The 26,309-nt window shown below is 46.8% G+C and overlaps 1 protein-coding gene across 1 annotated transcript in view; it reads right to left on the bottom strand.

The window, feature by feature from the left end:
• The window catches only part of LOC112576895 (BMP-binding endothelial regulator protein-like), a 63,743-nt gene extending 40,766 nt beyond the window's left edge, over window positions 1–22,977 (bottom strand). Inside the window, exon 1 of the mRNA XM_025259745.1 lies at window positions 22,895–22,977. Within this exon, the coding sequence (XP_025115530.1) occupies window positions 22,895–22,977 (83 nt within the window). The remainder of the gene's footprint in view (window positions 1–22,894) is intronic.
• Window positions 22,978–26,309: the final 3,332 nt, after the last annotated feature.

Genomic DNA, 26,309 nt, shown 5'->3' with positions numbered 1-26,309 from the left:
GAGCAGTGTAGTAAAATCTGTACTTAAAACATTTATTATAATAATAATAAAATATTAGTATCAACATGATTTAGTGTTGGACACCGTGACTTTATAATAGTTATCAGAACTCGTTCACATCCTTTTTTACACTTTCTCTCTCTCTGTCCTCAGGACGGCGGACTCTCTGGGTTCAGTTCTCAACACTGACACTTTATGTTTCCCTCTAATCACGGACAGCGACAAACATATCTCCAAAGGCAAGTAAGGAATAAATAAATAAAAAGAACTAAGGAGAAATAAAGGCACTTTAGCTTTGTTTACATGTAAGTTTGTCTGGAAGCATCAGTTGCACTCAGTAGTTGCCTGTTCTCTAACAACAGTCACACAGGTGTGTAACGGTTAGGTTGCTATTCTCATCTCCACCCCAGGTACAAGCCTAACCCTCTGTTAAGTTAGTTATGAGTTATTCATGTCGGCGTCAGACACAGTCGTTAGTTACAGGGTATCTGTTTTGATCACGTGACACAAGATGCTGTCACATGCACGAGAGATGCACGCGCTGGTCTGACGCACGCTCTGCCTTCGTCTTACTTTCACAGGACGACAGCTACTGTCTCGACATGAATACCATCATCGACCCTGTGAACCCCAGAACATCATCTGAATTTCATATCTGTTCGCTTTCAACTCCGTTCAAAGTTCGCTTTGACTAGAATTCTTTTTTATTCTTTCAGTTTCTTTAAAGTTCAGATGTTTATGTGGTCCTGAGCATCACGCGGACATTTTGTGACTAGAGCGGCCCTTTGTGTGTCCACCCATTCCCAACACACACACTCGTGTCTCTATAATGAGAAGTCGCATGTGTACAATAACAAAAACAAACAAACAAACATGGACCTTGGTCTGTACCCACGAGTATGATTCCTGTAAACTCAGGAAGCCATCAATATTTTCTTTGTTTTCGCTGTTTGTTTGTCTGTATCATCTTGATTTGCCCCCAATCGCACTCTCTCCATCCACTCAAGAAGCTATAACAACTTGTAGGTGAATCTGTTTGTTTCTCCGTTCGTCCGTTTTTCTGTCTGCCGTGTTGTTTAGACTCAAGGAAGGCAAGACAAGATGGAGCAGCCACACTCGTCCGTATGATGAATAAATATGCAAGGTGGCGGCCTGCCTTGCTCCAATAATTCTGTCATCCTGGCATGGGCTCCGCTCCTGTCATTGCACACAAGATATATGTTACAGCACTCTCCTCCCTGGCCCCTCCTCTGTGCGCAGCCGTGGGTCCAGCCAGCGAGCCGGCCGGCCGGTCCCCAGGTGAACCACTGCAATCAGACCGTCTGGAGACTTGCAGACACTTTGCTGGGGGAGTCGCTCACCCCGCGGCCTGGGGGGCACACGGATACAGGCTACAACATTCCACAGGCATCCCCCCGTGGCCATCATCGTCAGTCGCACAAATATTCGCCGGTTGCTTTATTTTATTTCATACGAAAACCCGAGAAAGCTCAAAAAGAAAGGAAGGAAAAAAATACCCAAACGGCGACTTACTGTCGGTGTCAGGATTAATAATTGTGCGCGCCTCAGAAAAAATATTTATATTTCATCTCGTTTCGTTGATCAAAGCTGATAAATTCACTAATTTATTTTACAAGAATTGGTAGAATCACAAAATTGATGATGATGGTGATGATGATAATGACGATGACGATGATGATGAGGATGAGCGTGCAAGACAGGAAGTAAAATTCTCATGAAGAAGCCAAACATGCTTTGGAGATTGTTTTGTTTGGGTTTTTTTTTTTTTTTGCTTAATTTCTTTTCTTCATTTTCATTTTTTCATCCTTTTTTTTTTTTTTTTTTGACTTTATTCCGAAATTTCCTTTTTTCCCTCCCGGCTTCTGTTTTCTTTTAACGGTGAAGTTTCTTTTTTTTTTCTTTTTGCTGGAAACTCCTGCGGCAATGATTTTCTTTGCGGTAAGTGAGCTTCTAATGATTTTTGTTTTTAATTTAGCGCCGGTGCAGCTGATTGCAGTTTGACGAAGAAGGCGGGAGGAGAAGCTACTTTGTGGAATTAAAATGTTCTTTTATCTTTCCTGCCGAGACAGCGGGAAATAGGAAAAACACATCGCGCGAAAATGACCAGAGGAACTTCATCTACACTAACTTACCTACCCTGTGTACTAACTGACAAACACACATACACATCTATCACAAGCCTGCACAGGTCACTTATCATGTAAATAATTTTATCCGCCCGCCATCATTCAAACATGTGAGTGTGAGTATTACACGTGGACATCACAGACATCGGGTGTGAAGAACATGAAAGATTTTACACGATTTATACTGAGGTACATGTGGACACATTAGTCGTTTATTTTGTACATACACTGAAACTTGTTATACAAGTAAACATTATAAAAGTTGTGGACTGTGTAGAATAAAAATGACAGAAAGATCCATAATGTATCGACACAAATATTATTTATTCATTTATTGTGTACATCCATGATGAACCTCGCCAGTCTTTGCATACTTCAACAATTTTAGAAACTGTGGACTTCATGGGATATAAATCACACGAAAGACGGATTTCGCAGTCTTTCAGTTGTACAAAGGAGATATATAAAGGTTTTATGTCTCCTTTTTTTTTTTTCTTTTACTACTTGAGCAGCGCTGAGCCTGGCGAGGAATGTGAACCATGACAGTTTTAATATTTGATGTATGGCTGCCGCAGTTTTCATGATTCTTTCTTCGCGTGGTGGCTGTTGTGAATAATAATAATAAAAAAAAAAGTCCATCCCTTTCCGGAAGCGGATGAAGACACGGCGGCGGAGGAATAAAAACGTCACTTCCTGCGACGCACTAACTCGCTTGAAAAGCAATTATCAAAGGGAATGAGAGAGCAGCGTAGCATGTTTGTATCGCCTTCACATCTGCTAAACATTTTGTTTTTTGTTGATGGAGCTCAACCCCGTGAATTTGTGTCGAGAGCAAAAAATTAAAAAAAGGAGGAAGATATGAGACATGCGTGAAAGAGAAAAAGAGAAAAATAGTGAGAGCGGGAGAAGTAAACGCCTTTGGGATGTAGAAAAGAAGGAAGAAAGAAAGACTGACAAATAAATACCTTAAAAGCGATACAAAGAACTAATGTATTTCGTCACAGAAGGGATTATCGAGGTGACAAGTGTAAACCTGTGGTAGTATCGGCTTCACTGAGATCACATTTCACCTGTGTTCACCTGTGTTCACCTGTGTATACTTGGAGAGAGAGAGAGAGGTCTAGCTAGCTTCTAAAGCGCCGACCTTACCTGTTCTCTATTGAGTTTTGTGAAAACAAAATTATTTTGAACGAGTTTGATTAGATTCTATATTTTAGTTTTCCCCCTCAAAATATATTTTAATTGCTTCAGTCTCATTTCAGTTTTTTTCCGTCTTCATATTTCTGTTTTTTCCTCTCTTTCATATTTTAGTTGTTTTGGTCACACTAATTTATTTGTCACCATATTTCAGTTCTTTTATTCATGTTTAATTTATACCCGACCTGTAAATATTAGAGGCTAGCTACTTTTGTTTAGACATTGTGTTTGTTGGTCGTGACGAGTGTCCGTGTGTTTTTCAGTCAGTGCGACTGTGAGTGGCGAGCGTCCGTGTGTTTGTCAGTGTGACTGTGGCGAGTGTATGCACCCTGCAGCAGAACATGATGACAACCAAAGCACAATAAACGGCGAGTACCCACAGACCTATCCCGGGTGGCGTTAGACCGTTAAGCAGTAACCCGACTCTGCGTGTTGTTGCCTCCCCTGCAGGTTGTCAGCGCCCTCCAGCCCGAGGCAGTGAAGGATGAATGATGTTTGTGTTCCTGGTGGATGGACGGCCGGCTCACGGTGAAGATGCCGCCAGAAGTGGCAGGGAGTTCAAGGGAAAACTTACAGTGCCCAGTGCGTCACCAGCACCCGTCATCATGACAACACCCGACCCAATCTACCCGACACCTTTAGCGGAGATGCACTCACTTTGTACAAGACACAAGCGGCTTAGTTTGATAGGAACAAGAAATCGGGGTGCTGCGACTGACTGAGTGGATTAATTTATTTTTAAAATTAATTATCCGAGAATTCACGGCTCATAATATTGCCAAGCACTGTGCCTATAGTAAAACACATTCTACTGATGCAAACTTCAGTTGGAAGCCGGACGTGGACCTGACTACAGACCTTGTAGTCCGATTGTGCTCTGACTTGTCGGCACAGCGATTACAATAAAATTAAAACATTCACTGAGAGCTCCTCCAACCATTTCTTGTTTGATCCCATGTAACCAACTGAGTTTGTACACATCAGCCAGAGTGACTACAAGGCTACCAGTTGTCTGTCGGTATCAACAACACATCACTTCGGACTCTACCCAAACATAGAACGGACAATTCGTGTAAAGTTTAATGGCCGTGCGACACCTAAAAGCAAGACATCTATTGCCGGACACTCAGAGTAAACAGTAAAAACTTCATTTGTTTCCACAAAACACATTTCCTCCTTATTGCTTTCTATGACCCAAGAAAGGTCCACAATAACATCCAGCAAACATGTCTCCCAGTTAGGACTTGAACAGTAAAGTAGAGAAGTCGTATGTGACAGATTGACAGACAGACAGACAGACAGGAAGGCAGACAGACAGACAGACACAATACATGACATCCTGCAAGGAGGCCTTGTCTCGGACACGCCGCAAGCTAAATGTTCGCCATTGTCCCAAGCTGCAGGCAAACCAACATAAAACTATCAGCCCGGCAGGTAGATGCAGGTAGATGCAGGTAGATGCACCTATCTCATACAAGGTAAAAGTCATCTTGTGTACACAATCTTCCACCTCGTGACGCACGGGCAGGTAAAATAATAAAAGTCATGGCATCACACGGGGTGCTGTACTGTTGTAAAAGCTCGAACCATATTTACATATCACGTGTGGAGGGAGGGTGAGCCGGGAACACAGGGCCAGAGTAAGTACACTGCATGTACACGGCACAGTATCAGCTCCCCCTGGGCACCTGGTTCCCATTGTACGCAACTGGGCCTGGGAGGCCACGGGGGGTCCAACCGCCCTTTCCTCTCCCCTTCTTGTTACTAGACGACTCTCCCATCCCCACCCCCAGCCCCAAGCCTCTCTCCCCGCCGTCCGCATTTTTTGTTGTTGCTGAGAACTTGAAAGGATTCGAACTCGCTACTCACCTGCTACAAGGCCCTGGCCCGCCGTGACCCCTGCAGACGCCAGCAGACACATCAGCAGCAGCAGCCAGAGAAGTGATGGCGGCGGTTGTCGCAGATGGTGGTGTTGCTGTTGTGGTGGTTGTCGTCGTGGTGGTGGCTGCACACGTGCAATAGCCGTCCCTCGCAGGGTGCTCATAGTACTCCAAGCCCACCGCCCGTGCACAGCGGGACACGTGAGGGCAGCACGCGCATAGATGGCCACACCCTACTTCCGGTCAGAAAACCTTCGCCACGAGGTGGAGCTGTACTTGCTTGGGGGGAGGGAGGGGAGAAAAGGGTTGTGGGGGGAGGGAGGGGAGAGAATGGCGACCTTCTAGAGACCGACCATCACGGAACACTTTAGTCCACGGACACAAGCTTGTGGAACTTCAACGCCAGGCGGCGACACCAGTTCTGAGGGCAGACACTGACCATGGGAGCTATCACGTGTAGTCGCCTGACACTTCCCAGCATTCCCTGCGTCATGTCGTCGTCCACGTTAGGCAAAGGAAGCCGACAGGTAACTCTGCAGGTGACACAGTCCCAGTCCCAGACAGCGTGACGTCATGGTCAGTCAACGGTCAGAAATCTTCCCAGCATGCTCGGGCTTAATGGCAGGCGGCAGGCAAAGTTCACGTGACTGCTAGCGCCACTTGTGGGCCTACCTAAGCGGCAGTTATCATAAAAGTCAAGCTTAGTGGGAGGTGACTCGACTCCTCAAGGTACTGTGGTGTCTGTGGTGTCTCGCCAAATGCCAGGACTCGAGGGTTTACGGGCGAGGGTCTCCCCCCACCCTCCCTGTGTCGGCTGACGATCCTCCTCTCACAGCGCCGCTACAGACGATGGAAGTGAGAGTGTTGGGGCTGATAATGCAGTCATCTTTTCCGTGCTCCCAGATCGGAGAGCTCTCCCCTGCAAAAAAATCTCCTCCCTATTGTTCTGCCTTCTGGTGTCGGCTGCTGGGAGCGGTGGGTAGATGTATTCGATTGTTTTAAAGTCTTCGGCTGGCACCTGTAGGGGGGGCTGGATGCTTGCAGTCAAAACCGAGAGTGCGCCAAGAGAAGCTTCGCACGAGTCTGAGTTTTGGTGACCTGAGCAACACTTATCACCTGCCGTTTGAAAGGCGCGCGCGCGCACGCACAAACACACGCACTCACACGCATACACCCGTGTTGTCTACAACCTGAGGCTGAACCGCTGCTTTGTACGGGTACAGCAGTCTGGCAGATTAGGAATTAAACCTTTCAAGGGGTGGGAGGAGAGGGAGGTAGGGAGGAGGGGCAAGATGGGAGGAGGACACAGGGGCAGGCCACTCTCACGGGCACCCGCACATTATTTATCAAGCCGGACGGTTTCAAGTCCGATAACCTGTTGAAGTCAGAATTGATAATTTCTTCAGTGTAGTCGCCAGTAGTAGACGGCAGGTCTCAATCAGTCGACATTTTTTATACTTCCTCCCCTTGGGTCAGTAGGGCTGGGTCCAAGCACGAGGCGGAGATAAGATCCAGTCTACAGCACACAGTCGATTGGTGGCAACTGCTAGACACACACACACAAGAACACAGAGAAAATTATTAGTAACAGAAATAGTGGATGACTGAGTCTCTCATTCACTACTCATTCATTCAAACACCCGCTCATTCATCTCTTTCAATCATTCATTGAATCGTTATCACGACTGCTCTCATGCCCGCTCCACTCACTCACGCAGGTATCTATGTACAGACACACCTGTAACATCTATGTACAGACACACCTGTAACATCTACAGCAGACAGTGAACACGATGTAGCTAACCTGACCTGTCCACAAGTTTTAACCCTCGTTTAATAGACACGACTACCAACGCCACCATTGAGTTTCAAACAAGAATGTCATCAACCACCTCAGGCTGCTGCTCTACAAAGTGTTGCTGTTGAAAGTTTTCACAACTTGTGAGACAGCTTTACAGGTGTGGCAGACACTGTAACATAACCTGCTCAGCAGTCACACAGGTGGACACGCACACATACACACCAACATCAAATCTATCGTCTGTGTGAACTCCTCGAGAATGATCACAAAACTTGAGCACCTGGAAGAAAGGTGAGTGAGGAGTATAACGGTGATGCCCTGGCCACGAGTGAGTCTGTGTCAGAACCCCTGCGGCGGTACAAACCCGTTAAATACTACTTCACCCTCAGCCGTGTGTGCGTGCGGGCGTGAATGAATGAGTGAATGACTGCCAGATTGCGTGCTCGGCGCGAGGGTTCTGTGCGTGCCTGCGTGTGGTGAGACCAACCGTCTAGCGACATTCTGCCGACAGGGTGCCGTCTTCCAGGTGTCCGTCCCACCTCGGTCCTCCAGGAGGCTCGCAGCACCACCAGCAGCAGCAGCAGCAGCAAGAGGAGACTACACTCGGCTTGTCGTGGTCATGGTGTACATGTCGCAGTCGTCGTGGTCGCTGGCGTGGCGGGGCCAGCGGACTGGGACCCCGGGTGGATGCTGCTGAGGGTTAGCGAGCGCTCCATTAGCTAACGACACGGTGCGGGCACTCTTCGCCGCAGCGGCGTCGGTGGCGAGTGGGCGCAGAGCTCGGCTCTTCCAGCTGCCGCCCGCCTCAAAGGCCCGACCCACCCACCCCCTGGCCCCTTGAGAGGGAGGGAGAGGGCCCGTGAGGGGTGGAGACTCTCTCTCCCCTCGCCAGCCACCGACGTCTTGGCCCGATCACAAGCTCAACATTTGCGGCGCCGCCGTTGGACGAAGGAGTGACACCATCTGGGGGTCACACGCGACCCTTACGTACGAGGGAGGCGGGGGTGGCGGGGGTGGAACAGCTTCACGGCCAGCCCCCGCCCTCTACCCGCCTCCTCCAGCCACTCAGGTTCGCAGTACAGCATCCACCTCGCGTTTACCTGCGCGTTCGCTAGTCGAGAGTATGGTGCAACATCGCTGACGTGCGTGACGAGGCGACAGTCGTTATGGCGAAGGTACTTGAAATACCTGAGCACGCCAATCTATTCTCGACTACACATACACACGCTCGCGAGTAAATATTCAAACAGGACCGTAGACTTACAGGTTCTCTAGCAACCCCTCTCCACCATCCCCTCCCCCAACTGTCCCCCCCATGTGCGGTGACCTAGCCACAGCGAGAATGAAGATAAAGACAGTGGCGAGGACGGTTACTTTATTGCAGGAAGCTCGTCGTCAGTCGGCAAACTTGCCAAAAAACTCCTCGCCGCCGCTTGATTCGCTTTGGTGGTCAGGCTTCCTCCCACGGGCGGCGCGCGCACAGTCGTGACGATGGCCACACGAGCGGCCGCCACGCGCGGCGTCTTCGGCTCCGTCCGGCCGTCTCCGTGACCACTCGGAACTGTCCGCCGCCGCCCGCCGCTCGCCAGCCCCCCCGGCCCCTCGCCCTCCGCCCCCGCGTGACGTGCAGCGTCGACATGTTTGTTTGAAGATCCGCAACAATCCGACTTAGCGAGCGGGCGACCTCCGAGGTCTGGCGAGGCGGAAAGCGCGTCTACGGTGGTTGGATTCCCGGCAGGACGTAACCGCCATGTCTGGGGGTCGCTTCCTGTGGAGGAGGGGCAGGGGGAGAGGTGGGGCAACAAGCTTGACAGTCGTGCCGTCTGCCTCCTCCCCCCTCCATCGCCACGCCCACATATTTCTAGCTGTCAGTCATGGCCCGTAGCCCGCCCACTCTCGCTCTCCATGTGAGTAGTGCGGTCGGACAGAGTTCGTAGATGCGAGTATGTGTGCGTGTGTTTGTGGATGGTGAGTGTTTAGGTGTGTGTGTGGATGGTGAGTGTGTGTGTGTAGTGTGGTGTACGCTACCTGTGCTTACATGTTTACATCACACACACTTGTAAACACAGTGTGACAATGAAGCGATACAAGAACGAGCGATCAGCGCAGTCAGACAAATATTGTCCATTCAGCTCGAGCAGAATTAAATTCCATTTAATTAACAAAACTCCCGTAAACATGAAAATTCTAAATTTTTTATTGGTGACTGATGGTAATAGTAACATAATTAACAATTAAAATACTTCTAGTCCATCATTTAGTCAGTCAAAACGGGTAGAATGATTGCAGTCTCGCCACAGAAGCGCCAGTACAGTGATTGTTCTGAAATACACAACAGTCTATTAATTTTCATCTTGTTTTCCTCTGTTGCCAAGCAGTGTCGGGAAAGAAAAAAGACCAAAAACTAGAGAAACAAATAACGACAGACAGACAGATGACCGAATAATTAAAATTCAATGGATCGCTCGTCAGAAATGCCTCCACTGGATGTAACAGCCTTGAGAGATGACCTGTGACCTCTTGACGCTTCTTGCGTACAACGTCAGCAGACGTAACAGTCGTACAGCCACGTGATGTCACTTTGTAGTCACATGTTACATCACACACACCCCTCTCACCCACACCTGTCGGTCACCTCGGCGCCTCTACAGCCTCCATGGGAGGATATAGCGCACCCTGGCTAGGTGGTAAACATAACACACTGCACACACTATATACAACACACACTATACAAATACTACACATACACCACAAACACACCACACAGACACAACACATACTACACACACACTACACACACAACACACACTATACACAACACACATACACAACACACACCACACAACGAAGTGAGCTCACTTTTTCACCTAGTCTACCTGTGGAAGTGTTTACCTGCTCATAGTCTCGCTGGTCTGACTATTTGTGCACGTGTGTATATTTAAGTAAGTCTGTATACTCTTGTCTGTAGATTTCTGTCCAACTAGTATTTGCTTTGTTTTGTTTCCCTTATCGTCCTTTTTTTTTCCCCTCTCAGTTGCGAAGTGGAGGAAGACATTTGGAGATGTTTGGTTTTCAGTCTGTTTCGGATTTCTTTTCTCTGCTTTGTTTCACGGCGAATTGTTTAAACTCCTACGCTCTGTGCTTTCCTTTTTTGTTTTTCCTTTTTCAGAATGTTTTATTTTAGTTTCTTTAGAATTGTATATTTACTTTGACTAAACAGCGACAGTTACCGCAGGTGACTGGTCTGGTGCATCGAGCATACGACAGTGTTTTTTTTTTTTTTTTTTTTTTATTTCTTTGTTTCATTCGTTCTTAATTCAGGTGATGTAGCGAGAGCTGATGTCACTGTGATTCGTGCTCGTGACTCTCGTCTCACAATGTGTCATGTCTTCAACAAATATCAGCTTCCTTCACGAGACAAGTGGCTACTTCTAACAGAGATCGGAATGTTTCTAACAGAGGCACGATGATTGATGATAGTCCTCCCTAGGGAACCTGCTGAGTCTCGAACACACACAGTTTTAAACCAACGAACTTGGTGTGTGAACACGAGCGACATTTCAATGTTTCAAGGAGAATGTCTGAGGCATGTGGGTGTGATTCATCCCTGATGGATTGAAATGTACCTGTTCGAAATATTTTCCAAGAAAAATTCACTTTGAGTATGTGAATTTTTATGAAACGTTCCGTAGAAAAAAAAAGACAATTAAAGTTTTAATGGGATCTTGGAGCAAGTGTATCAGCAACATGTGAATCGTGTGTAATCCTCCAGGGTGCTGTCAGAACCTTTCACCTGACCCCAGGGAAGACAAAGCTGTCTGGGCTCCTGGCTCGTTCATAACCTTTTGGCTTCACCAGGGAACAGCCAGTCGGTGTAAAGAAAACGTGCCAGGCCTTTTATGACTAAAAACTCCCGCTAGTCGGCGCCACCAGAGAGAACAAACCGCCATTAAGACAAGACAGGGCTTGTGGTTCATTAGGAACAAAAGCATCCACTAAACACTAAACATGTCTGTTTGTGTGATCGGGGTTTCCTTTAGAGAGAAAGTGTGAGTGGGTGTGTGTGTGGGGCGATGGGTGTTTATTTGTGTCTGTTTGTGTTGCTTTGCTTCTTGTCGTTGTGCTTTGTTTTTAATTGTTTTTTGACTGTTCGGTTCTTTTATGTTTAGCTTCTCTCTTTGCAGTTTTTATAATTATCCTGTCCACATCTTCTTTATCAATATTTCTGTATTCCATTCACACATTTGGCTCAAAGGACCTACATGTATTCTACCTGCGGGCTTATATCGTGCGGTTGGCCTGTCTGTCGAGAAAGTTGCCAAACAAACGGTAGGTAGTCTGTGTGTAACTAGTGGAGGTGTAGGGGATGGAGCGGGGAATAAGTATTTTACACCGAGCCAGCAACTAAGGCTATGTCATGCAAGCCGCCAGCCAGTAAACAGATGCCACACGCAGAAAATAAAAGAGTGCTCGATACGAGATCTGAACTCAGGACAGCCATTCCTTGCTGTATTGGTCACCACCGGACCGCCCAACCAACTACTGGACTTCGATGTTGACAACAGACGACCTCTACTCACTGGCTGTAGTGAACAGTTTAGTGAACACCTCGAGTGGCAGCCAGCATGAACACTGCTCACTCCACGCACTCCACAGTCACACCTGCAGGTCACCAGTCGAATAATCAAGTGTTTTTGAGATAGAACTGAGAGAATACAATGTGTGTGTGAGCGAGTGTGAGACAAAAGAACTGACAGAATACAATATGTGTGTGTGCGTGTGTGAGATATAAGAACTGAGAGAATACGGTGTATGTGTGTGTGCGTGCGCGTGCCTGTGACGTGCGCTACACTGCCTAAAGAAATGCTTTCTGTCATGACGGAAGGAAGATGACCTGGCACACGGGTGAAATGTCAGGCTGGAGGACACGAGTCTCGGCAGTGTCGCCACCAGCTAATGAAAGAATAAATAAAAGGTCTGTGGGCTAAGGCTCGCCTCACACGCGACAACCTCAAGGAGATCAAATGTCCCACAGTAACATCTTCAGTTACATGCGCTCCTAGTCCCATCTGGTCCATCAGCCCCAAGCCTCGCTTTGAGAAGTGTAGTTACACTGACGCCTTCTTGCTTCTGCAAACCAGGAGAAGTATAAAAAAAATTAGCTGTCAAGTGAAATTAAGAAGAGAGATTCGAACCTGAGAAATGACCGAAAAATGGCTTGGATAGAAAACAAACAATTGGTTTTGTGGAGTCACACTTCAACCACCAGGATGTTGTCCTGTTCCTTGACCGCATCTTGCACCAAGCTTTGCTGTGAAAAGAATTTGCTAGACCGGTGACAAAGATACAGTGTCTCCGAAGTCTTTTCCCAGCCGGCTGCGCATGTGCGGTGGAATTCCTGCCCCATCGATGTTTGAAACCTACCTGTGGTGTTTGTTTGTTGTCGAGCGAGTCCGTTACAAGACTGTCGACCGCTACGTAGGCGACGGTCTGTCTTGTGTCCAGTCAGGTCATCTCGGCCTTCCCCCTCCCTTCCCGAACGAGTTCAAGACATCAAAGAAATGTTTATTTACCACCGACAGGCTCTTTGTCTCCCTCCGACCCTCCCACTTCTCCCTAAACTTAGTCTCCTCCAAGTTCTCAGTGTCCGCACAGGTATGAGAACGTCCCCCAGACAGTTGGTTACCTGCTGGCGACATCGTCTGCAAGTTGTTGACACGGCCACTGTCACCGGGGATGTCTTTGGTGCAAATTAAGCCCTTTATTTACTTCTCTTTCACCTGCCCTTGAAAGGTAAGAAGGGACAGTGGCTTAGGTGGCTCTCCTGTGGCTATGCCAGTAACGAAGTGACCGTTAATTACTTGACACTGGGAGGGTTAGGTCTATGTAACGTTTTTAACGAAAGAGTGTGTTGAATGTGTTTGCGAGCGCGTATAACATCTGCATGTAAACCACGCTCGCCGCACTCTTTCACCTTTTTCAACAAAAAGGTCCGGCCAACGATTAACACATTTAATGTTTATGAAATTAACTAACGATGAGATGAGGATGAAACAAAATAAAAGGACACTACCCCTCCAGCGTCAACCTCTTCCAAACGCTTCTCAGATGGTTGGCGCTGACGAAATCACTGACCAGCAGGCTAATCCTCTGAATTCCTTCACGGCAGTTCGTGAAGTTATCTGTGTAGTTAACTGTATACTGTACACTCCCACGGAGCTCTCTACACACCAATGCTTGGTCTCTACACACCAACTGCTTGGTCTCTACACACCAACTGCTTGGTCGTCTCCAAGAGAACCGTTAGCATCCTCTAGTTAACACGTCCTTTTCTCCCTCCTGACCAATCAGGCACCTCTAGCGACCAGGTAACCAGGACGACCATCCAACTGTCTTTCTTGGAGACTCTCTCCACCAATCATGGCTCTCCATAGCCTACCGTCGCCCCAGTTACACTGTGCTCGGTTCATTTTGCGTCATTCACTATATGACGCAAAAGAATCGTCACGCAGAGCTACGTCAGCGCTCGCGCGACTGCTCTTCCCGACCACAGGAAAGTTAAAAATAAAAATGAATCTAACTAGATTCGCCTCAATCGCGAATCGTTACACAGGCCCCCCCTTAAGCCCAAAATTCTCATTTTGGCTAAAAACAATGATGAGCGATTCAAATAAACGACAACTATGTAACACTACTGTTTATGACTTCCATCTTCCGTTCCTAAAGCTGTCCGGCTTTCATCTTGGGTTTGAAGACATTCTGGAAGTTCTGATTCCTGGCAAAAGCACTCTGCTTGTCGATTTTATGTTCATGGTTGCTATGATTTCTATTTGCCCAACGTCTTTCCTTCTATTCACATCCTTAACATCTTTACACCTCTTTCCTTCTTGACTTCTTCAGTATCCATCTTCTCTCCTCATCTTTCTTCTGTCTCCTTTTCCTCCTTCCTCTCAGGTGTCTCTGCTCCACTGATTCCTCTTGACCCGTCTACCTGGTTAGCGATTTGGTGGGTTCCAAATCACTGTTTGCACTCCCGGACAAACTGATTCTAAGTTCCCACCCGTTAATCTCTTCTCTAAGAGACGGCGTATGTCTTTTATCCATCACAACTTGGGAGAAACACACTGCTGGCGGGTGACGCCCTCCGACAGATGTGGCACGCCTTGCAATACCTGCTCGCGTCGGCGAAGATTCCCGGCCAGGAGGAAGTTGTTTGCCACATATTGTATTTATTGCGCTTCTGACTCCGAGTGGCCAGCCACGGGATGGTGTGCGCACCCGTCGGAGCGTGTAGCGCCCGGAGGTACCGATGCAGCACCTCTTGTCTGTAGTGATCCCCTAGGCTGACGCCACGGACTTGTAGTGCACTGCAATCGTCTCAATCGGCCCATTCTCATTGCTGTGGACTGCTGTATATAGGGCTGTACACGGTCAATATGCCTCCACCAGGTAGGTAAGGCTTTCAGCTTCGTCGCTTGATTTTTCGTTTACCGCCTGCTGGTATTGCTATCGCGGAGCAGCTGCTTGCAGCGTCCAGTTGTTTGTCGTGAGTATACAGAAGAGAGTCTCAAGGGTGGAACGGGCCACCGGTGCCGCGAGGATAGTGAGCTCGTCCCCAGTTCTTGTGAGAGTTACTGTTACTTACGATATACGGGGGTGAAACAGTCGGGCACTTGTTCACAGAAAGACCGTGTTAGTGAGTGACAACGATGGCGTGCCAGAAAACGATGAAAATTGCCGTCACTATGGTCTTTCTGACAGGCCGTAACGGAGGCGAGAATCGTTCGTCTTGTGCCCATGTTTAAGGTGCGTGGCAAACATCGCGACCGCACTGCTATTGCGCATTCACCACTTTCGAGACAGGAGCCACCACTAGGCAACATTGAGATGTCAGTCACTTATCGTCACTATGCCCAGGGCATATCACATCGGTGCTAGACCGTACGTATAATATCGTAGAACGTATGTCCTTCTCGACCTGAGCCAAGTGTAGACGGCTCACCTGGTCAACACTCCATACTAACTCTATGCAGTTGTAAGTGAGGGGCAGTAGTTCGCATAAGTCAACCAGCGTCGACATAAAACTTTGATAGTTGCATTGATATATGGTGTTATGGCCATCAAATTGTGAGCAAGTCGACCTATCGACGAGAAGAACTGGCAGTGTGTATGCCAGACCGAACGAGCCAGTATCCTCAGTGTTAGGTGACTGGTTCTGGGTTGACATAAATTATGGAGGGTATGCGCATTCCATGCAAATGATATCAGCGCGTAGAGAGGATGCTGATAGCCACTGTTGGCGGCGATACCAATGGCAGATCAGTATGAATCGGACAGGATTTCGATACGCACTCTGTGAGTTGGTGACGAGCGTAGTTGTGTGAGGGAAAGTTCCAGTTTTAGAGTACGGTGAGGAGAATCTTGACAGTCTGGAGGATAGCATCGACTTTTGCACAGGGTCGCGGCGGCGTTCATCTCCGCATATGCACTCATAAGGGCCATTCACAGGTGCTATGAAGTACAGTCTGGCGACTGCACGAAATCTGAGTAATTGAGTGCAAAGCAGCATGTCTCTCTGTGCAGTGGAATACATCTTTTGCACGCGCCTGTCGATCCCACTTCACACTCTAGCGAGAGAGCGGTATTTAGCAGGTAGCAGTCACAAAGCGTTATCCGCGCAGTGCGCGGGAGGATGAGTCGGGCTACGTGTGACTTTACATCGCCGCCTCCGTGCGTGTAGGGAAAGTCTCAACGAATTAGCGGCATGCAACCGCTAGAGCCGAGGACTGAGAGATATGTCTGCTTTGTGCAAGCGGTGATACCATAACCTGTTTGCGTGGGGTATTTCACCGCATGAGTCTAGGGAGCTTGACCGGTCGGTGGAGACGAGAAGTTCGAACTTCATATGGAGATCGCACCTCTTGTGCGCGAATCATGCGAGAAAGTCCTGAATCACTGTGTTCTGCCGGACGTTAGCCGAATGATGGCTGTGTGTAATCCAGCTTCTAGCAAAGATGTGCTCACCTACCACATATGAAGCAGCTTTCAACTCTGATCTTCAACACACCCTCGTGTTTAGAATGCTGGATCAATGAGTCAATGTCTTCAGGCACGACGAGTCTCGTACAGTAAAGACTGCGTCGAAGTGGGGTCGAGGAGGCAAATGATGCGAAGAAACCGATCTTGCGAGCCTGCGGTCAAAAGGCTATGTTGCGAGAGGAGTTTGTTAGCGTAGACTGTTGTTTCTTCCTGGGGCTACATTCCCTTCAGATGTATCCGCCATCATGAGTATGATTGTGATGGGCTTTGGGTTATCTGAATTGCCTGTCGAGTCTTGAAGGTTGAACGCCTTCTGGTCATAGTGTCTTAGATGGGCGGGATTCGTGTTACGCGAGCATTTGTCCTACCTGTGCGTAGCTCGCAAACGAGAGATGAGAGCCGGCATAGAGGTCAATACCAGTGCCACGTGTTAGACGATGCATGTATTTAACGCTTAGCATTGCGCTGTGGCTGGTTCCGCGTTCCATGGAGATAAGCGCTACCGCGGATTTATGGCTTATCGCTTATTTGGTCTATATATGTGGTTGTTTGACGAGCGAGATCGGATAGCACCTGCGATCTTCTTATGAAGTGGAGCTTTTTCACGCAGATATTTGAAGCGGGGATCAATTGAACAATGTTGTTTAAGTAGGATATTATGTTTTCTAGGACGTACGCGGAGATACAAAGTAATGTAGACCTTTTCCTCCCGAGTGCTGAGCGGGCTCTTGCGAGACATGGGTAGGACAGATAACTGATGGAACACTCAGCCACATATGGTCGAAATTATATTTGGCTAAATGTTCTTGTGTGGTTTCATGCCTGTCCTTTCTTGGCGTCTCTGTAAACGTTAGATTCTTGAATTTCGTCCCAGTGGTGGTACTCGTTCTGCTGTCAGACGAAATCTGTTGAGCAGGGATCGGTCTGCTTCCGATGGTTCTTTAAGGATAACATAGTCATTGGCATCTTCATCGTCTAGCCGACTGTACGTTGGTCACAATACTTCGCCGGGCCTTGCCTTTCAACAGCGCTCCTAAACGTGGCGGACCACCCACTGGTCTTCAGGCCACCCGCTGCACTTTTGCAGATCTTTCCAGGTAGTTAAGTTTACCGAGACGGAGTAGAACTTCTAGGTCGTCGCTATCTTCTGAGAAATATGGAAGCTTGATTAGTGTGCGTTATCTCATGCTGATCGGCCGGCTAACTAGAGCGTGACGGGTCCTCGCTGCATTTTCATATGACCTAATTCGCCTTGCATTTGGATGCGAAAAGCCTCTGGTGCTCAAAAGTCCCTTCCGCCTGTTTCACGCTCCTCCGCCTCAGCCTTGGGAATCACCATCGGCACAACGAGGGGTTATGCTCACCCGAGGTATGTATCTATGTCATACGTAACAATGCAAAGGTATGCTGTATACGCAACGAAGTGCGGCGCTGAGACGAAGTTCCGACAGATGTCACGAACTCTGCTTGTAGTCGGCGATGTTTCCGACTCTGCTGGAGTCGGCGCTGTTACCGACGCCTGCTTTGTAGTCAGGCGCTGTTTCCGACTGGTAATTCTCTGCTTGTTAGTCGGCGCTGTTCCGACTCACCCTCTGCTTATATTGTAGCGCCTGTCGGCGCGCTTGCGCGACTGCTACTCCGCTCTATTATAGTAGCCGGGCGCGGCGCTGTTGCGCCGCGGCCGATGACTCTGCCTCTGCTTGTAGTCGATATATCTCAGCGCTAACGACAGGGGAGAGAGAGAAATTTGCACGCCGACTCTGGCACAGTTGTAGTCGACCACGGCGCTGTTCCGACTCAGCCTCTGCTTGTAGTCGGCGCTGTTCCGCCTCTGCTTCAGCTTGGCGCTGTTCCTTAATATAATTCGCAAGCTCGTCACCTTTGAGACCGAGAGCTTCCCCTTCGGCCTTCGCCCGAGCGAACGTGGAGTCTAAATTCTTCCTCGTCGACGTTGTCATCGAGATCTGCCGCTCCTAGTGCGCAGTGTGTTTGATGTCGAGAAGCATAGTACCGTAGACACACCTTCAGAAGAATCAGATCGGTTCGAGACGCGATGCTACGCTTCCCGATCTACGCTGATATTGTGCTAACTGCCACTAAAAGACATGAGCAAAATAAAAGATGAAAATGGTAAACAGTAAATGATGTAAGGCGTTGGTCGGAAGTTACAATAAAATAGATTTATGGGAAAAATCCCGGCACGAGCCCCAATATTGTAACGTTTTTAACGAAAGAGATGTGGTTGAAAATGTGTTTGCGAGCGCGATATAACATCTGCATGTAAACCACGCTCGCGCGCACTCTTTCACCTTTTTCAACAAAAAGGTCGGCCAACGAATTAAACACATTTAATGTTTATAAGAGGAAATTAACTAACGATGAGCAGATGAGGATGAACAAAATAAAAGGACACTACCCCCCCTCCAGCGTCAACACTCTTCCAACGCTTCTCAGATGTTGGCGTCTGACGAAATCACTGACCCAGCAGGCTAATCCTTTGAATTCCTTCACGCAGTTCGTGAAGTTATCTGTGTAGTTAACTGTATACTGTACACTCCCCACGGAGCTCTCTACACACCAACTGCTTGGTCTCTACACACCAACTGCTTGGTCTCTACACACCAACTGCTTGGTCTCGTCTCCAAGAGAACCGTTAGCATCCTCTAGTTAACACGTCCTTTTCTCCCTCCTGACCAATCAGGCACCTCTAGCGACCAGGTAACCAGGACGACCATCCAACTGTCTTTCTTGGAGACTCTCTCCACCAATCATGGCTCTCCATAGTCTACCGTCGCCCCAGTTACACTGTGCTCGGTTCATTTTGCGTCATTCACTATATGACGCAAAAGAATCGTCACGCAGAGCTACGTCAGCGCTCGCGCGACTGCTCTTCCCTGACCACAGGGAAAGTTAAAAATAAAAATGAATCTAACTAGATTCGCCTCAATCGCGAATCGTTACAGTCTATAATTAGTAGCGTGCGGTGGGACCACCCCGGGTGAGCCATGCGCCTCAGACGGCGGGGTGGAGAGCAGAACACTTTGTCCGGTGTGTACAGAGCCACAGGTTGGAGTCTTGCAATGTCATCCAAGAGTCGATTTGCTCTTTATTGTTGTTGATTTTAGAGATGAGGCATCGGCGGCCGAGCTTCCGTTGTGCCGGTAGATATTCAGTAGAGAAAGAGAGTCTGTGTCGGTGTGTGGTAGGGGTGGTGGGTAGGGAGAGGGGGTATGAAAGACAAAAGAAAACGAAATCGTAACGATTGTTTATGTTATGTGTATACGTGTGTGCATGTTTGCGTTTGGCGCACGCGTGTGTGTGTGTGTCACATCATAGTCTATCGTACGGCCTCGTGGATTTGAAGCTTTGCTGTGTGATGCTCACCTGGCTACAGTCTGCACAAAGAACAGAAGCGCCGAGCGGTGCGCATGCCTATGGCGGGAGGGGGAGGGAGGGATGGCTGTGGAGGTCATTATTTTTTGTTGTTGATTTTTTTAAAAAAAGCTTTAAACATAAGAAAAAGAAAAGGAATCACGAGGAACAAAATAAAGCGATACTTTACAGGAGGCTATAAAGTATATATACCTCCAATAATTGTACCCAAATCTGTGATGTATGTTGTCTATTTATCTATTGGCAGTCGAAGTTTTAACTTGTAAGTATATTATTAGATACGAGAAAAATTATAAACGATTGCAATTAATGATTAATGCAGGAGGCCCGGAAAGGTCGTCTGCCTGCTTGCTTTTTGCGCCCTGATTGCTAGAACACGTGCTCCTCCACCAGTGCACGCAGGTGTACAGGCATCTTCCACGCTCGCACGCGGTAAATCAGAAAGACGGGTAGAAATAGATGATAATAAATGCCTTATACTCACGTGTCTGCGGCTCTACACATACAATGAATCTTTACAGTATATGTGAGCATGTTCACTACGAGCACTGTATAAAAAGGTATGAAACGCGAAAGCGAGCATCCCGCGCGAGCGCACACGAACACTTTCTCGTGCTGACGCGAGCAGTGTAAAATACTTGTCTAGGGGAGTGTACCCCTGCCATGACACGTAAATAAGAGCATACGGAGTTGTGTCCCTTATAAGTCTAGTCGGTTATTGAGATGTTTGAAGAAAGTAACGGCATTAGTGTTTACTCTAGTTCTAAACCACAGGCTACACTGTTTTTCCTTCAAAGTAATCATCCTAGAGTAGAGTAAAACGCACTTCTCCATTCTTCTCTGCCATACTTTATGCAGAGCTGATAGGATTCTTCTGGGGCACCCCTCAGCTCCCTCTTTACGGCCTTAATGGTCTTCATGCTTTCAAATCAGATCCCTATATCAGTAACTGAGTGATCTAATTCACTGCCTTCGGACCTCAATCCCTTTAATGATCACCCTGAGCTTGGGGGGAAAAATTGAGATGAAGGAAGATCAGGTGACTAGGGAGGTTGTTCCAGAATGGCGATGTGCTTCTCGATGTGCTTCGATGTGCTTCTCGGACAGGAACTGCCCGATGCTTCGGGCTTTGAGAGCAGGCGCAGTCTGGAGGCCAGCAAGAAGACTGTAACGACGGAGCTGAGAGACAGCCCAGAAGAATCTTTGCAGCAATGCACAGAAGTCTGGCAGACAAAATTGGCAGCCACGCATTTTGTTGTTTGGAACTGAAATAAATTGTGACTGACACCAGTCCCGTTACTTTCCACACAAAACTCTTTATTTCACACATAAGTATTTGCAGTCATACTCCTACCAAATCTTTCTGTTTCAACAGATAAAAGAGTAAGTCGAGAAAGCACAGTGCCTGTGAAAGGATCAGAAAGAAATCTGAAAAGAAAGAGTGTTCTGCCCAGTAGCTGGGGAAAAACTATTAAGAAATAATATAAAAACATTATAAAGGGGTATTTTCTCTTGTATAAAGAGCATAATAAATAAATATTCTTCTCGATGCTTATAGCAGTAATTTTGTAAGCAACACTACTATAATCTTTCTAATTTAACGATGATTGTTTATTAATGATTGACTATGCTATCGGTAGCAGATATTCTATCACAATATAGCGGTGATATTGACTAATTAAAAAGGAGAAGGTAATCTCTTCATGTGTTGCCAACCTTCTTCAGCCTGTTATCTTCCCCTAAATGTGAATGGGCTGTGTGTGTGTGTGGGGGGGGGGATTGGCATTTTACCCCGAGCCAACAACTAAGACTACATCACGGTAAGCCATGTAAACAGATGTCCGCGCACTGAGCGCATCTTTGTGATGCGGATACTAGCGCGTTATAAAACTACATCATCATCATCATCATCATCATCATCATCATGTCACGTGCAGAGAAGGAAGAGCGCACCCGTGACGCCCCTGATGAGGAACCGTCGTTGTTCGATGACAGTGAAGGTAGAAAAAAGTGGGTGAATTTACATGTCGACACATGATAAAGGCTCCAAAAACCAACGGAAGCGACAGCCACCCATCCATTCACACACCCACGTGACACGACCAGTCCCGTCATGCAGCTGCTTGTCGTCAACAGTTGAGTGACTGCAAGTAGTGTATGTGTAGAGGGTGGTGTGAGTAATCAGAGACATTGTGACTATGGCAGACTTTGCGTATGTCACGAAACATCTGTTAGAGCGAAACATCTAGGGAAGGAAAAACAAAGTTTCACTCGCAGATTACTGCTCCTAACAACCTTTCCCACCATGCTCGTCCTCTGTCACACGCTCCCGTTTACAATATCATGTTGCTATCAGCTCTTGTTCTTGTTACTTGTATGTGGTTCCTCTTTGTGTTTTCTGTATTTGTTTTTATTCTTCGTTAGTACTGTTGTTTATTCTTTCATAGTTCATGTCTTATTTGTTTGTTTTCCTGTCCCTTGTATGCTGTTCATGTTTCCTTCTGTTCTTAAGCGCTAAGAGCATGCTCCTTAGGAGTGTGAGTATGTGCTTTACAAATTTTGCATTTATTATTATAATGAGATTGTGCTCGCTGCAGTAGTCTGTTCTCCTCCCTCCCCTTGCTGCTGTGCCTGTGCCAGGGGCTGGTCTGTAGCATCTGTGCTTTTGGAACTGAGCAAACAGGGCAAGTCTCCATCATCCCTGTCGTTATCACTACAACTTCGTCCGCCATTTCAGCTTTCTCATGCTAACAGCCAAACCGATGATTGAGTTTAGACACAAGATGGAGCCAAACTGACAAACTGCCAAACTTTCAGTCGATAGCTGAGGTATAGCTTTTATGTCTCCTTTAGTTGAGTCTTTAGCGCATTAGCGTGGACTGGTAATCACAGGAAGTGCTGGTGGCGTTGCCTGGTGACGGTATTGAGTTGTGGAATTCCATTTGTCCGAACTTGAAAACAGCTGTCTCTGTCTCTGTCTCTGTCTCTGTGTGTCTCTCTCTCGCCAGAGTCGTTTCTTCCGATGACTGCAGACAGTTGCTGGAGTCTGTGTTACCACGTAGTTATCGATACTGGAAAGCTTAAAAAAAAAGAAAGAAAAAAAAAGAGACAAATAAATGACTAGCCAGAGAAAGAAAAAAAAAAATACAAAATCAGTTTTTTTATAAACGACTTTAAAATACGTTTATGAGTACTTTTTTTTTTGTTGGTTTCAGCTAAGTGCCGTTTAAGTATGTATGTTTGTATGTCTGTGTTTCTCACGCGCACGGGCTCTCTCTCTCACACACACACCAACACACCAGTTCCTCTAGATATCCTGGAGAGAATTGTTCCCTGCGAGTATCAAAGCTTTCTGATATTTTCTGTGTAAGAAAAATGCACATGTTTGCCATTCTCGACTAAAAGAGCCAGCTATCTGCAGCTATCCCCAGGCATACCCATAGTGGTTCAGCAGGCTTAGCTCCTCTAGTCTTTCATGGGTGGTGTCCCCTGTGGGCTGTTTGACGGGTGCTGCCGTCATCTCAACTTACTTCCCTTTATTTGGATGTCGTTCGGCGCCGGCAAAACTGCTTTCTGCAATTTCCCATTTGTCGTCACATGTTATTCTTTGTTATCATGTGTTATCCTGTCGTGTTAGGACTGCGTCTGAAATAATGCGAAGCAAAGTTCTTTTTGTCAGGTCAGGGGACGCAAATCGATCGCAAAACATTTGCTTGTAGCCTGCATGTCTCTCTCTCACATACCGAAGTCTACATTTTTTCTGGGTACCCGGATTTCTTTTGTCTTGAAAACTTTCAGCAGATGGTGTCAGTGCAAACTCGTTGCCGCCAGTGAAGTGCCGCGCCTGCGGGATGTGACGAAGGTCTTTGTTTGTCCTTCTGTAAGCTCACTTTCGACTCAGGGATGTCAGATGATGAGAATGTGCCTCATGGGATGTAGAGAGAAAATGGGGAACTTGGTGCTGATACATCAGTGACCTCCCTGTCACCTAAGTCGAGACACTCAGGTTATTTCAAGCGCAGCAGCCAAACATTCTGAAGCAAACAAACAGTTTGCAGTCGGCAGCCAAAGTTCTGTACAGTATGTGCGCCAGTCGACAGAGTTCATCACTTTATGTACACAGGTCGGCAGTGAACAGTTATCATAGTGACATAGTCTGTGCAGAAGAGAATTTCCTCAAAACTTTTATCATTAACCGTTATATCAACCAACCGTTATGTCTTAGATCAACCTGCTACATCTCTCAGGTGCTTCTCTTTTTTTTTTGAAAAAAAAAACAAAAAAGCAAAAAACCAACAGAACTAGAAACTGCAATTCTTCATAAGAAACGTGAAGGGCTCACTGTCGTGCTGCATCTGTCACGAGTTTCCTGGCGCAGTGAAGATTTGTGGAGGCCGTTTGACACTGTTATTGCAGAATGCAATCACTCGTGTAGCTAAATAAGATTTGTCGAAAATCCATGAATTTAAAAGATTTCCCCTTTCTGGTTCCCCTCTCTCCATCTTTCTTTTTCTTAACCACTTTTCTTTCCTCCCTTAGTGTTTCTCTCTCTCTCTCTCTCGTCTATTCTATACTCTCGTGTGTTGTCAGACTCATTTAGAAGGTCCAGAGCTCACCCCTGAAATCAGAGGAGACCACCTGATAATTGTAAGATGTTTTGGTTGCACGCCGAGGTTTGACAGCATTAAAGACCAGCTCGCGTGTAATATTTTCTCAGTGGACTTGGGCTACTGATGTGTCCCAACCCTTGAACAAGAAAAGCTTCTCTGTGTGTGAGGATGTCATTCGTCATTCATGGACATGTTGTACTGGGGCAGCAATGAAGAACACTAAGTGTTGTAACCCTCTTGAAAATAGATACTAAAGCTCTTCAGCACACCAGAGGGAAAGATTGAATGTTGTAATAACTTGTACATGAATGTTCATTTACTTTTATAAAGGTAATAAATTTTGCCAACTTTTAAAATGTTTTTTGGGGGCAGAAATGCAGGTGTTCCGGTCCTCCACTCTCTAATCAGGAATGTGGACTTCCTTCAGTTCGCTTGAAAGCTGATAAAATCAACAAGTAGCAATGCCATTTCGTTTACCCAGAGAAACATCCTTCTTCAACATTTTATTCTTTTGGCCTTAATGTTTGGTATAATCTCTCTCTCTGTCTTTCTCTGGGACCCTGAGAGCTGGATGGGCGGTCCAGAGGCCACAAGTCACATGGTTCAATGAGTGTGTGTCACACGAAGATCTCAATGTCTGTATGGAACTTACTACGAAATCTCGTTGATGAAATACAAGAATAAATATATGTGATATGACACAAAATTTACTCTGGTATCGTGACAGAGTCGTTTCTAAGACTGAGTATGTAGATGAGTATTCGCTTAGTAATCTGGTCATTACTACAATTATCTCCGTCATCTCCGTAATCACTGAAGTAATCTCTGTCGTAGTCTCTGTTACTTCTGTCGTCGTCACCCTCGTCTCTATCGCACTCATCTTCACTCCCACCCACCTTCCTCCTCCGTCACCAAGTCCCGTGAACATCAACATCGACGTCGACATGACAGCGACCCCTGGCACAGGGGCCGCAAATCGTTTAGCACAGACCTCACATCAAAATAACAGGACAGGAGGGGGTCGGCTAGGAGATGGCAGCGGGAGAGAAAAGCAATTTCACCCGATTTGCCAGCGACATCTTGGCAGCTTCCGTGTCTCCATCTTTGTCTTGAGTCGTGCACCGGCTGACCTCCAGTGGTGGCTGCACTAAGTCGACCGTCTTCTGGAAAATCTTCTGGAAAATTAATTATAGAAAAATAAATTAGGCAATCAGCAACGAAAATCAATAAAAATAATAATGATGACTTCCGTTTTAAAGAGTCTTTCAAATAAGTAAGTTTAATGTCATAAAGATTAACAAACAGTATAAAACTTAAAGACAGAGCTTGGGAGAGGGAGAGGAAGGAGAGAAAGAGCTTAAACTACACCCCTCATCACACACATGCACACACACACACGCACGCATGCACGCCTCTGTAGGACAGAGGCAAATAGTAAAACCTTCAAGAAACTTGTATTTCTTGTGTTGGCCTCGGCAATAAATACATTTATCATAACAAAGAAGTATATCCTGGCTGAACTATGGTGATACTTGTATAAAATTTCCAATCGTCTTTATTATGTTGCTGCCAGTCTGGTCTGCCCTGTCACCGAGTGCAAGCGTGAAGCAGAAGGTCCAGTGGAAGGAAGAAATACATGAGCATCCCACTAATGACATCCACTGAACTGCACTCAGCGACACAGACGAGACTCCGGCTGCAGGACGAGGACTACAGTTTGAGCTGACCACGATTCAAGATGTGTGAGTAGGCATACACGAAGTTTCAATAAAATTTATTGATTTCATCTAAAATAAGACTTTTTAAAGTACAGACTTTAAATGTTTACAAGGTGCATGCTGCTTGATCATTTGCCCAACTTTAGTTTCGTATAGTTTTTATTCAAATAAATACTCACCCACCCCTTTCTGTCATCATCGATCATCATCATCATCCCACATCATCCACCATCATCCACCATCACCCACCATCATCATCATCATCCACCATCACCATAATAATCATCACCATCCACTCATCCACCCATCCATCCACCCATTAGATGATCACCAGAGAAGCTGGCCTGCTCATGCAGGTCGTTGTGATGACCAGAGTAGACGCAGAAGTGGCTATTAATGGATAAAGCTGTATTTTTGTATATCTTGAATTCAAAAGAAACAATAATGTATATTAGGGTAACTTTGTAACAAGAGGAAGAAAGAATGGATGCTAACTGACGGAATGAGTTGGAACGATTTTGTGT

Source organism: Pomacea canaliculata, linkage group LG1 (genome assembly GCF_003073045.1).
Source record: "Pomacea canaliculata isolate SZHN2017 linkage group LG1, ASM307304v1, whole genome shotgun sequence".
Taxonomy (NCBI): Eukaryota; Metazoa; Mollusca; class Gastropoda; order Architaenioglossa; family Ampullariidae; genus Pomacea; species Pomacea canaliculata.
Note: the sequence above shows the minus strand (reverse complement) of the source record. Positions and strands in the feature narration are given on the sequence as shown.